Raw genomic sequence first — 17,533 nt, forward strand, 5'->3', positions numbered from 1 at the left:
AGTGTCAGCCTGGGATGTCCCGCCCACTCACTACTGGAGGGGGACACCAGGAAGTTTAGATCCAATCAGCTCACAGCTCTAGAGTGATGTCATCAGGGAAGCCCTGCAAGGAGGAGGAGTTGAGACAGCAGCCAGACAATGAGAGTCCATCTTCAGGGAGATAGGGAGTTACAGGATGACAGCCAGCCAATAGAAGGACGCAGCAGGAACAGCTGGAAGTGGAACCAAGCCCTGATGCCAATTCCTCACAGAAAATGACATCCGAAAGCAGCAAAGCATATTCTACACTTTTCCCACTTTTTTCCAGCAGCGGGGAGGCAGGGAGCCCCAACACAGGTCTGCCTATCCCCCCCCCCAAAAAAGGGGGGGGGGCTACATCTACTGCTTTCATACACGCAGCTTGTTTGTGTGTATGAGAGTCGTCTGTAGCATGCGCAGAGCAGCCAAGCATAGCGATTGACTGTTCTGCGCATACTCCGCTCACCGACTGGCTTCCCCCATATCGCATGCAAATGAGCTGGGTCGCTTGTGATTCTCTTTGTGAATCCCTCTGTATTTCTAAATCGGTAAATTTTTACCGATTTGGAAATACAGACGGATTCTTAACGAGACCTTTGTGCATCTGGGCCTGAGTTACACATCAGTTCCAGTTTAAAGTTCTTCAAACTTCTGCTCAGGAACTCAAACCTTTAAAAAGGTACCCCCCTCTGCTCATCAGAACTCTCACTGGGTCTGAACGCTGTCATAGAAAACAGTCAAGCTGCATGGTGTCTTGAGACCATTCGCTGGAGACAGAGAAGTACTGATGATCTCAATATGTATACTTTGGAAGAAAGGTGGGAGAGGGGAGATATGATAGAGACATTTAAATACCTATGCAGCATAAATGAACAAGAGGTAAGTAAGTCTGTTTTCAATTGAAATGAAGCTCTGGAAGGAAGGGTCATAGGATGAAGGTGAAATGGGGATAGGGGATATTTCCTCAGATTACTTCTCTGAGGAAATACTTCTTCATAGGAAGGGTGGAGAATTTGTGGAACGGCCTCCCGGTGGAAGTGAGAGAGATGAAAACAGTATCTGAATTCAAGAGAGCTTGGGATAAGTACATTGGATCTCTAAGGGAGTGATAGGGAGAGTAGATGGCATAGATGGGCAGATTGGATAGGCCATATGGTCTTTATCTGTTTCTATGATATTATGCTGCATGATGTCTTATAGGGTAAAGCACATAGGACCTTTTCACTTCTCTGTCTGCCTGCATTGTATGCAAATCTTTTTCATGCATATTTATTGTGGATATCTGGAAAACCAGAACAGCTAGGGGTTCCGCCAGGATTGTCTTCAGAAACACTGCTATAAGATAGAGAGATGTCAGAAGAAAACATTTGAAAAATATCTAGTGAAACTGCAAATATATCCCTGAAGGGCTCCAAGTCTTTCAATAAAGCAATGAACAGGGATGCTGTGAATTCAGGTTCAACTGGAAAATGAAGAGCTGGAGAAGACTAAGCACCAAGCATTAGAAAATTTAGGTCTTTTTACTAAGGTGTGCCAACGATTAGCACTTGCTAAATGCCATTCAGCCAATAGGAATATAATGGGCTGCATGGCATTTAGCACACAAGAAATCCCTTAGCATGCCTTAGTAAAAGGACCCTTAACAACAAACTATTATCCCTTGAACTAACTAAACGCTGGTTTGAACACAACAGAACAAAACAGCATGATCATCAATACTTCAATAATTCCTATGCATATAGGTAGAAGCAATGGGACAAGTTTAGGGGAAAAAATGAAAAAAAGTCCCATAATTCACTTTACTTAGCAATTGTGAATTAATGAATCTTTTACACATAGATTCAATTTAACTAAAGGAAATCCCACCAAACAGTGCACCAGACATTTAGCCGTTAATGCTAAATTTAAGAATCTGTTAGAAGTTCCAAAGTACTGCGTACATTCTTTTGCTAAACTGCAGGCATGTTCCACTACTACTGGCCCTACTTTTACATGAAATTGAAATCTGACTCTACAACGTTCAAGACTCATACAAAACAGCTGTTGCACAAGTCCATGTGTTTCTGTACACACTAATCCTAGGTGAGTCACAGGAACCAGCTCTGTGGGTGCAGCGGGAGCAAAGCACCACCCAATAAACAGCAAGCTCCTTCACTGTGCCCAGGTAGATGTAAATTTGAATTGCAATTAGCATCCTCAAACATTTCAAAAAGTTGGCTCCTATGAGGTGAGTGACCTTCCCAAGAGGCCTAGTATCCATTTAATACCAGCGTTTACCGCATAGTCCAGCAATCCCTTTATATGCTAGTGCCGTAGCGAGGGCGGCTGACACCCGGGGCAGTTCGCCGCTGCGCACCCCCCCTCTCCGGGTGCAGCGTGGCGCACCCCCCCCCCCCCGGAGCGCATTCTTACCAAAGAGGGCGGGCAGGAGGGCCGCTACGCCCCGGGTGCACGTCGCTGGGAGCTGCGTCTGTTCCGCTGGTTCCCTGCGCTCTCTGCCCCGGAACAGGAAGTAACCTGTTCCAGGGCAGAGAAAGCAGTGAACCAGCGGAGTTGACCCCCCCCCCCCAGCGGCGTGCACCCAGGGCGGACCGCCCCACCGCCCCCCCTTCCTACGCCACTGGTATATGCTTACCTTGTTGGGATCTAATTTACATTTATCTACTGGGTTAGAATCCTTAATAACTTCAACCACATCTTCACCAAAGCGCTCTCCATAAAATCCCTAAAACAGATTGAAAGAGAAGAAAATCTTATTTTCAATAATATTAATGGGAAGCACGATTTAAGAGGAACAATAAAAGTTTTGTTTGGGCAGAGAGAAGAGGGTCACTGGAGAGAGATAATCAGTAAATAACAACACTCCCATGCTTTTGTCCTGTAATTTTTGACAGAAAATTAAGGTAGAATCTCACGTGTTCCTTCATAAAAAAGAGGGTTCTTTGGTAATGGGGTCTGCATTCATGTGTACACATTCAGTTTGTATGGGTGCCTAAAATTTTAAGTATGTGTATATTACTTGTATGTGCATATACCGAATTAACGTTCACACAATCTGTATATGCAAAAAGGTTTGTGTGCCTACAATGTGCACAAAACCCATAAATGTGTAAAAAAAAACAAACAAACAAAAAAAAACCAACCATGAAAAACCCCCAAATGAAAATCACTAAAACTTGATTTAAAACAAAGACTAACTAAACATTATTTTGGAAGTACACTCCTCTTTAAAGTAAACAGTAACAAGCAAAATTCTTCCAGATAAAGTAAATTCAGGTATAATTATGATGATATACGAAATTTCCATCATTCACTTCAATCTGAGGCTGGCAAGATTCTGAGCTGTTTCAACTCAGGTCAGTAAATAATTGGAAGAATGCCTATCTTTCCTTACTTTGTGGCACATGTACTCATTGAGAAGAAAGGCAAACAAAAGTTAGGGCTTGGAATAAAAATGAAAAGTGCTTCACTACTGGCAACCTGGATGCGATATACCAAGACCTAAGACCTGAAAAAAGAATATCACTTCAAATGAATTGATTAATGAACAATGCCCAGTAGACTATAAAAGGCAGCTCATTCCATAGTCTAGATGAGACTCTGTTTGCCAGTTACACAGATCATAGTATTCTCACCTCCAATCTATGAGAAATTTCTGCCAGTTTTGTTATTGCAGGCTCCTTGTATACAAATTCTTGTTCATCCAAGTCTCCAAATTTTGATCCATAGAAGCCAACACGAAAATAGGTACCAAACATCCGCTTACCATCCTATGGTTAAGAGAAAAATAAAGTCAGCTAAAAAATGTAACCCTCCCCCCCAAAAACCCCCAAAACCTAATATCATTTGCACCCAGCAAAAGTAAAACAATGCATAATTGCTTTTGTTTTCCACCTAGACCACATGCATCTAGAGCTCTACAATACACAAAAAGGATGTTAAACACTTCTGCAGATCTACATGTTCTTCTGTGTGGGGTATATTCCTGTCATATACTCTCAAATAAAGCACTGTCAAAAATCAAGCCAGCTTCTTTTATAAAACCATGCTAGTGATTCCTGCACGGCAAATGAGAGGAAGCCCTTAAGAATTGACTGGGCTTCCTCTCATTTGCTGCACCGGGAATAAGTAACGCAGCTTTGTAAAACAGGCCCTCAATTATGCACTAATAGCCATCAAAATATATGTAATAGTATCAATAATTAACCACTTTACAGGTCATTTGGATAGTGCAGAATGACAACTTTATAGCAAAGTATGGAGATATACTTATTTGATTAATATTGCACTGTAGCACAGTCACTGATCTGTTACACAGAGGAGGGAGCATAAGATGAGAAAATGCATTTGAGATTACAGAAATATGCACAAAACAAGGGTGGAGGTGGAAAAAATTCCAAATGACCAGAACAAACAAGGAGTAAGAGCATCCAAAGAGTTTATTCGCCAAATAAAGCTGATCCAAAAGACCCTACACGGGCTGTGTTTCGGCACAAAGCCTTCCTCAGGGATCTAAAAACATGAAAAACAAAATTTTAAATATAAAAATAAACATAAAAGTAAAAAACACATGCAGCATAAAACCATAAACAATTAAATAAAGATAAAATAATGATAGATTTGTATCATTATTTTATCTTTATTTGTTTATAGTTTTATGCTGTATGTGTTTTTATATTTTACTTTGCAAATAAACTCTTTGGACAGTCTTACTCCTTGTTTGTTCTGGTCATTTGGAATGTCTTCTACCTCCACCCTTGTTGTTTTGTGCTTGCTTCGTCTGTGGAAGTTGTGGACCCTTTTTCCTTTTTTCGCCTGGGTTACAGAAATATACCAGAACTCTTCTTTTGTATCAGGGTACAGGATGTAAAGACACACAAGACTCCATGCCAACAAATGAATAAATGTGGAGTCCTACTGAATTCAAGGGATGTGCAGAGAAAATTTTTTTTTTTTTTTTTTGGGGGGGGGGGGGTGGATTTCTTTTCCTTTATAGTGTGAATTAATGGGGTAATTTACTAATAATTACTATGAGGTATGTGCCGCAGGATCTGTTTTATTTCTCTGTACAGCAGATAGCATGCTGCTAACAATTAATAAATGACCGCTAATTGGTTTTAGGGCACATAAAAATATTAGTGCATGCTAAGAAATGAAAGAAAACTACAGCACATCCTTATTGGATATAAGGAATTGGACATTTGAAAATGTCCTGGGCACACCACAGGATAAAATGGTTATTCAAACTGGATGCAATCGGCATTAAGTACAATAATCGCACCTCTCTGTACCATGACAATAGAGGGGAGAAAAGTACCTTGCTGTACACTGCCTTGGGTGAATTTCTTTAAAAAGACAGTAAATAAATCCTAACAACTAAATATCTGTGGGCGTCTAGATTTTAGACGCCATTTAGAAAATCTGGCCCTAAGCACAAACCTCCCAACCCTGCCTCAGCTCCACCCAAACATCACTCTATGCATAAAACGTGCTTTTTTTAGAACTTGTAATTATACAACCATATATACACGCAAACTTTTATCAGCCATTTTCAAAATCACCCCCTTTAAGGGGGGAAGTTATCAACCCAGACTACTGTTAAGATACATTATTTTACTGTTAACCCCAGTTTGTAACTAGCACGAGTTAGAGGTAAAATAACACATCTTAATGGTAGCCCGGTTTGATAACTTCCTCCTCCCACCCCTCCAAAAGTACCCTGCTGTACTGCCTTGGGTGAATTTCTTCAAAAAGACAGTAAATAAATCCTAACAACTAAATATCTATGGGCTGCTACCCATGGTCAGATACTTTAAAGCATTCTGAAAACCCACCCTCTTAGCTGACCTCAGGCACCTACTTGCTGTTAAAAACAAAATAAATATAAAAGGCAGCAAGATTGGCTAAACTGGGAATAAGCACTATAACCTAATGAGCTGAGGGTGCAGCTGCAAATAATGCTAGACACATGTTAACGGCTCATTAATTAATTTGCGTAGGGATCTGCGGCCAAGTTTGGATGACCTTTATAGATTCCAGAGGTATGTGTTTTGTTTGCTACTGGGAATCAATTTAAATGTAAAAAATCCCAGATCTGCAGCACTTTTAACTGCATTTCTAAAATCTCTGTGTCTTAAGTGTCTTCACAGTATGAAATTTGCTAAGTCTGGGATTTGGATTAGGTCAGAATTTATCTCTACATTATAAAAGCTTGCTTTTCAAGATGTTCTGAGGCCCGTTTCTGGTTTTTTTTTTTCCTTTAAGTTAAATGTGTATTAATCTTTTATCTTGTGAAGTACAACAGGTAAACCATAAGAGTGAATTTCACAACAATGAAACAATATGCTCACTGCCTCATAAATTTGTTTTGTTTCTTGATTATACCCTCTAAGCTCCGTATTTCAATATATAATTTACACAGGGAGTGTGAAACTGTGTTTCTGAATTTCATTTTTATACCCTCTACACGCCACGCCCCCCCCCCCCCCCCCCGCCTCCAAACCCTATGAATCTAAGACAGACTGCTATTCTTGACACCCAGCAATGCAAGTTCAACCTTCCCCTGAACCTTAAGGGAGAAAGAAATCCAAAATGATGCCTGGGGTAGTTATTCAAAGCAAAACAATCTTAGACATAAGCATGATTAAGCAGCTGAGATAACACAGGTAAATACAGATCTACAACAAGTTTGTTCAATATTCAATGTATAGTCATTTTTGCTTGGTCTTCCATACCAACAAAAGTTCTGTAAACCCTTTCAGGAAATAGCTGAAAAAGGTGAGGATAGTATGAAGGGGGAGGTATTAAAATACATTCATTTTCCTATTATTTCTAGATAAAACAATAAATAAATAAATAGGGTTTGGGGAGGAAATAGCATAAGGATGAACACTAGGCAGAGCAGTTAACAGCCATTATGAGTTATGAAGGATTGATGATCATTACTCTGCATGGTAAATACCTCCAGATATTGTCAAGATAAAAGTTTTAAATGGGTTTTTCTCTTGCACAAAATAAAAAATTAAGCTTTGCCAGCTGGGAAAGTAATTGATACCCAGATGAAAAATGTAACTTAAAAAGCTCTCATAGTAAATAGACAATAGAAACAAGATGCCTTAGTTATGATTATGAAGACAGTTAATGATCTCAGAAATATCTTAGTCGGCAGGCAAGCATTAACATAGCAGATCTTTAGTTTTAATCAAGTATCCACATTTTTTTATAGTGTTTTCCTAAAGGTAAAAATTACTCTAGTTGGCACCAGGGGCGTATCTGAGGTTCGGCGGTAGGGGGGGCAGGGGCTAGAGTGAGGGGGCACATTATAGCCCCCCCCCCACTGCCGTCAACCCCCCCCCCCCCCGCCGTTAACACTCCCTCCCTCCCCCGCCTACCGCCGTCACCTACCCCAGCTTTTTAAAATATTGCTTCAGCTGGCGGGGGACCCCAACCCCCCGCCAGCCCAGCCACGATCTTTTTCATCCTCGTCGTGCAGCGCGCTGTGAAAGCTGCATGCATCTTTAGTTCCAGTTGGATGGAGTCTGACGTCGCAGCACGTTGTAACGTCAACGTGCTGCAACGTCAGACAGACTCCATCCAACTGGATCTAAAGATGCATGCAGCTTTCACAGCGCGCTGCACGACGAGGATGAAAAAGTTAAAGATCGCGGCTGGGCTGGCGGGGGTTTGGGGACCCCCGCCAGCTGAAGCAATATTTTAAAAAGCCGGAGGAAGCGGACCTCGGAGTAGGTGACGGCAGTAGGCGAGGGAGGGAGGGAGGGTTAACGGCGGTAGGGGGGTCCGGGGCAAAATCTGCGGGGGCCCAGGCCCCTGTGGCCCCACGCAGATACGCCCCTGGTTGGCACAGCTCTTTTGATCAAATGGAATTTGGGGAAATTTCCTCAAGAATAAAATAATGAAATCCACAAAGTAGGAACTTACCACAACAGACAATAGTAAAAGTGGGGGAGGAGGGTCAGCAACCAGGGCAATAGAGGAAAAAACAGAAAGTATTTTAATCAGGGAAAATTCCAAAACAAATAAGCAGCAATTGGCAGAAAAAAAAACACAACAAATGTGAGCATCAATTAAAGCATTTAAAATTGGGAAGAGAAGGAAAAAAGGCTAAATAAAAAAAAAAAAAATAAGCATGCAGAAAAAAACTGCCAGCTATGAAGGCAAAGAGCTCAGGAGGGGGCAGTGATGGACAGCACACGAGAGCAGAGGAGCAGAAAAACTCAAAGGGTGCGATTTTCCATGCACGGTGTTAAAATCATAACCAATGAACAGGCTACAGGTCAGGGGTCGATTTAGTATCAAATTGATCGATACAACAGATGCTCACAGGCTTCTGCAACCCTAATTGCTGGGGAGCTAAAGGATCAGCGGGCTGCAGCGTGGTGGTGAGAAGGTCTGCATGTTTGATACGTCTTATCAAAATATCACATATAGCAGTGAGATCTGCTGTGAACATCATCGGTCTGACCCAGTCTAATGCTTAATATAAATTCTGGTGGTGACATCTAGCTCTAATGTTTAAAGCCGGGCATTTTGATGGCAAACAGGCCGCCCAAAAGAATGGAAACAGCACTGAATAGCGACCGAAAGGGAAACATTTTTAAACTTGCCAAGAAACGTGATTCTGGATTCTAAAGGCTGGCAACAAGCAGCAGCTGTAGAAAGATGCACAGGTTTTAATTCCTTGCAACGTTTTGTGGGCCTGAGATATTGAGCACTTCTCAGAGCACATGCTTTAGAGATTTAAAAAAAATAGTACAGTGAAAAACATGGGTATATCAATTTGTATGTAAAATGAATACGTAACATTCTGAAGTACAGTCCTCATTTAACCACCTCTTACACCCATAGCTTCAAATGCCTTCTCAGGTAACCAAAGGCAGATGTTTTTCAATGGCACATCAGCTGCCAGCTCTTATATTTTGATAAAAGACCCACTTTTTTTGACCATCTGAGCATCGTCATTTAAATCGACCCCTGTGGCTGGAATGGAAAAATGGTATTAGGGCATGATTCCATGCCATTGCTGATGGAAAAGGTAAAAACAAACAAACAAACAAAACAAAACCAGGTGTACAAAACAGAGTACTAGTGATGATAAAAAGTGACTCATTCACCAAAGAACCTTATTCGTGGAACATGGGTTGGTACCCATGCACCGCCTGTAATATCTTAAAACGATATTTTCAATACAGCAATGATTAATTTTTTTAAAAAAATGGTATTTCTTTGGTTAATGAATTTTGGTATACAGCAAACAGCAACAGAACACCCACAGCTAGCACATGTGGGCCAAGCATGGCATCAGGAATCCAATCTATTAGTGTTCTTTACTAACTAAAAGATTACCTACCTCCCAGCCAGTACTCTGTATAATAAAAAGTAAAAAATGCGATGTCACAGAAATTTAAAAAGAAAAAAAAAAATCAGAAGGACCAAACAAGGTCAACCAGTAAAAAGCACCATGCACTTCAATGTGCTCCAGTTACTATGACAGCATCATGCACGCCAACATCCTCCCTTGCGACTTTGCATTATCAAAAGGTCTTCCACCAAATATTCAGACGTCATAAGCTTTTGAAATTGGTGTTCCGTGTCTGTGTAAAAAGGGTCTTGATTGTATTGTGAATATGGCACATGAGAGCAGCCATCCTGCTGGACAACTTGGAAACGGGCTGGGTGACACAAACACTTTTAATCCGGTCCAATAACAGAAGATACTGACTTTGCTGCTGTGCTAAAATGTAGCAGTCATGGGCTACAGATACAGCTATTTGAACAGCCTTTCTGATAAGGAATAGTGTTAGAAGTACTAAAAGGGAATTTTTTAAAAAAAGGAAGCTAGGGGCTTCCAAACCCAACCTTCCCTCCACAATCTTGATTTTTCATTAACATAGATTTATGATAGACTCTCCACTGAAGGAATACTTTGAAAGAAATACATAATACAGCTGTATTCATTTTAATGTAGAGGTAACAGCTAATAATTTTAGCTATTTGTCCAAATTATAAATCATTACAAATCGGTTTCTTGCAACACGTTTTAGTAATATACCATCTAGCAACTATGCAACTTATAAAGTCTTTTAGTGCATGGTGCAAATAATTTAGAAGCACCCTTGAGCTTCAGGCAACAAGCTAAATTAAACAACTGTCCTTTACAGGGTTATTTTGCAATTAGTGCCCTGGATTGAGAGGATTACAAGGCGTCTATTTTCTGCCTATTCTATAAAGACACACAGGTGCCTATACATCTTTACAAAATACTCGCTTAAATATTGCATATATTTACAGCAGCTCAAGGGCAGGTATAAATGTACACATGTAAAATACACACGATTGCAAGTATTTTACATAAAAGGTATAAGTAAATCTTGACTCTGTCCATCCTCCACTCAAATTCCACCCCATAACATGAGTACACCAAGTGCGTGGACTTTTACGTGTAGGACAATTATTGAAGAGGAATTTATACATGAAAATGACTTTTTAACATTACCCCCTATCTTCACATAAAAGATTTCTTGTGAATAAAGGGCTCTTATAAAAGCACCCTAGGTGTTATGCCCATAACAGTGTACGTGGTGCCAAGAAAACACCATTTTATGCCATCCACATGTAGGCATGTTCAGGAGGGGAGTAAGGGAAAAGCACAGGCTGTGTTGTGATTAAGGTACAAACACACCTTTTCCTGTATGTTTGGGAAGGTCGCCAGGTGCCCTTAGCCTGGATTGGCCGCTGTCGTGGACAGGATGCTGGGCTCGATGGACCCTTGGTCTTTTCCCAGTGTGGCATTACTTATGTACTTATATGAGCAGGCCCAAATATCGATGGCTTCAATTCAGGCGTAATTTCTGCCACTTTGGGCCTAACATTTTATAACGATACATAGGCGCCTGTCTTTATAAAATAGGCTAGAAGCAGGTACCTACTTGGCCTTGACACACCAACCACCTGTTATTCTACCCTCCATTTCTGTACATCTAGTACACACTGTACAAATCGTAACAAATAAAGCAAGAGAGATTTGCAAAAATTCAATTCTCCATTCTTGATCTAAAATGGAAACAGAACAACGTAATTGGATAAGTTCACTCATGCTAGCTATTTCTACAGTGACCTTAAAAGCTGCTAACTTCAAAACAATTGAGGAATTTTTTTTTTTGTATTGTTACAATTCACTATGTCTGATGGAAACTTAGTCCATGTGCTTCAAGGAATACCATCCTTTTAATAACATTCAAAACCGTGCTAAAGAACCATTTTACTAGGCATCACTTGTCTGGGCCAGAATTAGGATGTCTTAATATAAACATCGCAGGTACAAATCAGGAACACAGTACCTGGTGAACAATCTTGCTGAATGCTTCTTGAAGTTTACCATGAATTGTGGAGAGTTTCTTTGCATCCCTGTTGGCTTCATGTATAGGGATAAGCACTTTGTAAACTTCATTTACTGCTTCATACATGCCAGCCTGGACAAAAGCAGAATTAGAGATTCAAATGTCCCACCTCAGAAAGTAAATAAAATTGGAATAACTGACAGGACACTGATTCTATACGCTGCACAAAGGTGTGTTTCACTGGTGGAAGGGGTGGAAGTGTGTGAGAGTGACTGTATGAATAGCTTCTCTCTTATTTGTCCTGTGTGTCTGTCCTAATTAGATTGTAAACTCTGTCAAGCAGGGACTGTCTCTTCATGTTCAAGTGTACAGTGCTGCGTACGTCTAGTAGCGCTATAGAAATGATAACTAGTAGTAGTAGCTGCAGGGTTGCTGCGAGTGTGAGGGTGGGGGAAGTGCAGGGATAGTGTAGGGGGAGAGGTGTAACTTACGCGAGGACGAAGCGTATGAGACCGTGGTGGAGTATGGCTGAGTGCGTGGGGCAGAAGGGGAAGTTGGGTGTGCCTGAATGCTGGAGTGCTGCGTGTCAGGCTGGCCCGAGTGTTGAGGGAGCATATGGCAGGAAAATGTGAGGTGTGGGTAATAGTTGTGAACAAAGGATATTGTAAAAACAGCCACCCTATGGCCCTCTGGCAACCATGAAGTTCTTATAAATTACAACGGTTTGAAGGACTGCTGGTAAAGAATATTCTACTCTCCCTGTAAAAAACTATAAGAACATGATCATATTAAAATGCAGCTAATTACTTGCCTACTAAAAAGATTGGGGGGCCCAATGGAAAATCTTGGTCAGGAACAAGTGGATTTGAAAGATTTATCTGCTATAGTGGAGGACTGAATTTCAGAACTGTCTGATAGAGCTCTTTATTCATTTCCTTTGTGCTTGAACAAGACCTGAATGGAATTATGAGGCTGTTTTTCAAGCATTTTCAGCCACCTTTTTGTGGCCAAATAGTATGGTTATAATACTCAAGACAGGAGGAGACGCTTCCTGGACATGAGGGCTGATGCAAAAGCATTGGGTGCTTCATTTCTTCTAGCATATCCTTGCAAATATATTATCTAATGTTCTACTCTAGGTACACTCTCAATCATTAGTTGTACTATGTAAATCTTACAAATTCTATAACAACTGTTATGACATCTATAATCACTTTTTTATTAAATGCAGTATTATTATCTCAAGTTTTGTTCAACACATTACCTCTCCTATCATTAAAACTTTTAACACTTACCAACATCACTACACATTCTTACAATCAACCATCCCCACAAACAACATAACCAGTACCATTTACTAAATATTCATACATTATGCAAATGTGTGGGCATCCTTTTCGGCACACCCACGGGCATTTGGTTTTAATTGAGTGCTCAATCCTTGCGGTAGCTGAGTATTTGACCCCTGATGATGCTTTAATAGCGAAACATGTGCGTGTAGGGTCTCTGCGTGTGTTTGGATGAAGCTGTGATAACAAAGAGGCGACCAACATGGAGTCAGCAGTTCTTAGATAAAGTGATGAAGAGACAGTCGCATCGTCCTCTGGTCCTGTATGGAAATGGCTGCAATGTTTGCAAGTATCCATTCTTTTTGGTGAAGAAATACAGTTGTATTGAACATTGACATATGGGAAAATTAAGTGAAAGTCCAGCGTGAAATACGCGTTATAAACAACTATTTCTTTGCAACGGAGTAATTAGACTATACCATGTTGCTGTGACTATGAGGAATATGGACTGAAATTTGCACTAGTAATGTATGAATGTTTAGTAAATGGTACTGGTTATGTTGTTTGTGGGGATGAGTGATTGTAAGAATGTGTAGTGATGTTGGTATGTGTTAAAAGTTTTAATGATAGGAGAAGTGATGTATTGAACAAAACGTGAGATAATAATACTGCATTTAATAAACAAGTGATTATAGATCGTAAGCTCTTTTGAGCAGGGACTGTCTCTTTGTGTCAGGTGTTCAGCGCTGCATGCGTCTGGTAGCGCTATACAAATGCTAATAATAATAATGTCATAACAGTTGTAATAGAATTTGCAAATATATTATTAGATAATTGGATGTGAAGTATGTGCTCTTTGAATTGGAACATCAAAAGTCTTTCATTGACCTGAAGAAGTTATCTGGAGTTGGATAAAATCATCCATTATATTGTGAATTAATATTGCGGTGGAATCGGGATAGGTCTTTTCCTCTGTAATCTTTTTCCTTTAATAATCTCCTATTAAAATGTAGTGACCCCCCCCCCCCCCATTTTTCTGGTCTAAGGAAGGGTTAACGTATAGTGAATGATACATACCTGTAGCAGGTATTCTCCGAGGACAGCAGGCTGATTGTTCTCACGACTGGGGTGACGTCCGCGGCAGCCCCCACCAACCGGAAAAAGCTTCGCGGGCGGTCCGCACGCAGGGCACGCCCACCGCGCATGCGCGGCCGCCTTCCCGCCCGTGCGCGACCGTTCCCGCCAGTTGAATGACAAGCAAAAAAAGATGAAAACGCAACTCCAAAGGGGAGGAGGGAGGGTAGGTGAGAACAATCAGCCTGCTGTCCTCGGAGAACACCTGCTACAGGTATGTATCATTCACTTTCTCCGAGGACAAGCAGGCTGCTTGTTCTCACGACTGGGGTATCCCTAGCTCTCAGGCTCACTCAAAACAAGAACCCAGGTCAATGGAACCTCGCAACGGCGAGGGTGTAACAGAAAAATTGACCTACGAAGAACAACTAACCGAGAGTGCAGCCTGACCAGAATAAATTCGGGTCCTGGAGGGTGGAGTTGGATTTACACCCCAAACAGATTCTGCAGCACCGACTGCCCGAACCGACTGTCACGTCGGGTATCCTGCTGGAGGCAGTAATGTGATGTGAATGTGTGGACAGATGACCACGTCGCAGCCTTGCAAATCTCTTCAATAGTGGCTGACTTCAAGTGGGCCACTGACGCTGCCATGGCTCTAACACTATGAGCCGTGACATGACCCTCAAGAGCCAGCCCAGCCTGGGCGTAAGTGAAGGAAATGCAATCTGCTAGTGTTCAGGCCTCTCAGGTCTAGGATGGGACGCATCCCCCCTGTTTTCTTTTCCACAAGGAAGTACCTGGAATAGAATCCCTGCCCTTCCTGCCCGGGTGGTACGGGCTCGACCGCATTGGCGCTGAGAAGGGCGGAGAGTTCCTCTGCAAGTACCTGCTTGTGATGGGAGCTGAAGGATTGAGCTCCCGGAGGACAATTTGGTGGCAGGGAGGCCAAATTCAGGGCGTATCCGCACCGCACTATTTGGAGAACCCACTGGTTGGAGGTTATGAGAGGCCACCTTTGGTGAAAAAATTTCAACCTCCCTCCGACCGGTAGATCGTCCGGCACGGACACTTTGAGGGCGGCTATGTTCCCGTGGATCCAGTCAAAAGCCCGTCCCCGGCTTTTGCTGTGGAGGCGCAGGGGGCTGCTTAGGCGCACGCTGTTGACGAGAACGAGCGCGCTGGGGCTGTCCCTGTGCCTGACGAGGCCTTCGGGCCGGCTGGGTGTACCTACGCTTCGCAAAAGAATAGGGTACAGCCTGCCGGGCCCGGGAAAAACGTCCACCTGTTGAGGTGGATGCTGAAGGTGGCCGGTGGGAGAGCTTGTCGAGGGCGGTTTCCCGCTGATGCAGTTGGTCCACCAGCTGCTCGACCTTCTCACCGAAAATATTATCCCCCCGGCAAGGGACGTCGGCCAGTCTCTGCTGGGTGCGGTTGTCCAGGTCAGAGGCACGCAGCCATGAGAGTCTGCGCATCACTTATACCTTGGGCCGCAGCACGAAATGCCACGTCACAGGTGTCATAGATACCCCTGGACAGGAACTTTCTGCACGCCTTCAGCTGCCTGACCACCTCCTGATAAGGCCTGGACTGCTCCGGCGGGAGCTTATCGACCAGGTCCGCCAGTTGCTTCACATTGTTCTGCATTTGGATGCTCGTATAGAGCTGGTATGACTGGATGCGGGTCACAAGCATGGAGGATTGGTAGGCCTTCCTCCCAAACGAGTCCAGAGTGCGAGACTCCCGCCCCAGGGGCGCCGAGGCGGTATCCCTCGAACTCCGTGCCCTCTTGAGAGCAGAATCCACGACCGCCGAGTCATGGGGCAATTGGGGCCGCATTAACTCTGGGTCAGAGTGGATTCTGTACTGGGATTCCGCTTTTTTGGGGATGGTGGGATTAGATAGCGGTCTCATCCAGTTCCGAAGCAGTGTCTCTTTGAGGACATTGTGCAATGGCACCGTGGAGGACTCTCTAGGTGGTGATGGATAGTCGAGGACCTCGAGCATCTCAGCCCTCGGCTCATCCACGGAGACCACGGGGAAGAGAATGCAGATAGACATATCCCTTACAAAGGAGGCAAAGGAGAGGCTCTCCGGGGGTGAGAGCTTCCTCTCCGGTGAAGGCGTGGGGTCAGAGGGGAGGCCCGCAGACTCCTCTGAGGAGAAATATCTGGGGTCCTCCTCTTCCCCCCACGAGGCCTCTTCCTCGGTATCGGACATAAGCTCATGTAGCTGAGTCCTTAACCGGGCCCGGCTCGACGTCGAGGCACTGAGACCTCGGTGTCGTCGAGCGGTGGACTCCCGCGCCGGCGGGGACGAAGCTCCCTCCATCGACGTCGACGGGTACTCCACCTGCGTGACGGTCGAGACCGGCGCCGCAAGCGGCGGCGTCGACGGCCTCGGCACCGGGCTAGAGCTCGCCGGCGCCACAGTCAACGGCGCCGAGGGCGCAAGCACCCCCGGCGCCAGCACAGCCTGGCGCATCAGCCCTTCCAGGATCCCCGGAAGGATGGCTCGGAGGCACTCGTCCAGGCCCGCTGCCGGGAAAGATGGTGGGGCCGGTAGAGGTGTCGGTGCCGGAAGCTGCTCGGGTCCAGGAGGCTGCACCGAAGTGCTGGGACCCTGACGTGTCGGTACCTCCACAACCGAAGGGGATCTCTCCTCTCGACGAGGACGCTTCGGCGTCGACTCCTCGCCGGCACCGGAACCCTGGTGCATCGAGTGCGACCGATGACGGTGCTTTTTTGATTTTTTGCGGTGCCCGTCATCGGCGCCAGGTGGAGCAGAGGAGGAGGAGGTCGATCCCCCTCGGTCCCGAGGAACCGGGTCAGACAGGGTTCGGTCCCGAGGACCATGGGCCGAGGGAGTGACCGGGGCCGATTGCCCACGCGGCCTCTCACCCCTACCTTCACCGGAGGACCGGCGGGCCGACGGGACCTGTGCTCCTGGGGTCGATGCCATCGGTGCCGATTTCTCGGGCCTCGATACCGGTACCGAAGAACCGGCCGTCGATACCGATGCCGTCGAGGTCGACGTCGAGGGGCCGGCGCAAGTTCCAAAAAGACGGTCCCGAAGAACTTGCCTCGCAACCTGAGTCCGTTTCCGGAGACCGAGACACAAGGAACACGACTTGATATTGTGCTCCGGCCCGAGGCACCAAGCGTGGGTGTCGGTCTGCGAGATCGGCCGGCCGCACCGACCACACTTTTTAAATCCACTCGGGACCTTCGAGGATATCGACGGAAAAATCGCGTCGGCGAAGTTAAAGTCGTCGATGGTGGCAGTAATCACACCTCGAAAAATAAATCGACTGTGCGGCCACTAGGCCGCAACGCGACGCCCCCGCTAGAAACGAGGGAAAATGGGAGCGCGTGCTCCTTTTTTGGAACGAAAGAAGAAAAGGAGCGCGCGGCAACTAAATAAAATAAAATCAAGACGTTCGCGTAAACGCGACGGTTTTTCCGGGGCTGAAAACAGAGAGAGCGGCGAAGGCACGACTCTCTCCAGTCGCGGAAAAAAAAGGAACTGGCGGGAACGGTCGCGCACGGGCATGCGCGGTGGGCGTGCCCTGCGTGCGGACCGCCCACGAAGCTTCTTCCGGTTGGTGGGGGCTGCCGCGGACGTCACCCCAGTCGTGAGAACAAGCAGCCTGCTTGTCCTCGGAAAAACAAGTTTACTTATTTCCTCACATTACCTTCTTGTAAGATTATTTGTTTATATCATTTTCTTGCATTATGTTCGCTCTGTTTTTCCTAATCAATGGGATATTTGTGGAATTGCTTATATCTTCTAATA

General features: G+C 44.5%; 1 protein-coding gene across 9 annotated transcripts in view; it reads right to left on the bottom strand.

Annotated features, from left to right (window-relative positions):
• DOCK7 (dedicator of cytokinesis 7) overlaps positions 1-17,533 on the bottom strand; it is a 279,528-nt gene that overhangs the window by 25,203 nt on the left and 236,792 nt on the right. For 5 of the 9 annotated variants that reach the window (XM_030206644.1, XM_030206640.1, XM_030206638.1 and 2 more), the window contains 4 exons: positions 11,376-11,507; positions 9,386-9,400; positions 3,654-3,779; positions 2,654-2,743 (listed from right to left, as the gene is read on the bottom strand). In XM_030206644.1, the coding sequence (XP_030062504.1) occupies positions 2,654-2,743; positions 3,654-3,779; positions 9,386-9,400; positions 11,376-11,507 (363 nt within the window). Of the gene's footprint in view, positions 1-2,653; positions 2,744-3,653; positions 3,789-7,866; positions 7,952-9,385; positions 9,401-11,375; positions 11,508-17,533 lie in introns of those variants that run through there. The other 4 variants (XM_030206645.1, XM_030206639.1, XM_030206637.1 and 1 more) reach the window with 2 other exon arrangements.

Source organism: Microcaecilia unicolor, chromosome 6 (assembly GCF_901765095.1).
Source record: "Microcaecilia unicolor chromosome 6, aMicUni1.1, whole genome shotgun sequence".
NCBI classification, from domain to species: Eukaryota; Metazoa; Chordata; class Amphibia; order Gymnophiona; family Siphonopidae; genus Microcaecilia; species Microcaecilia unicolor.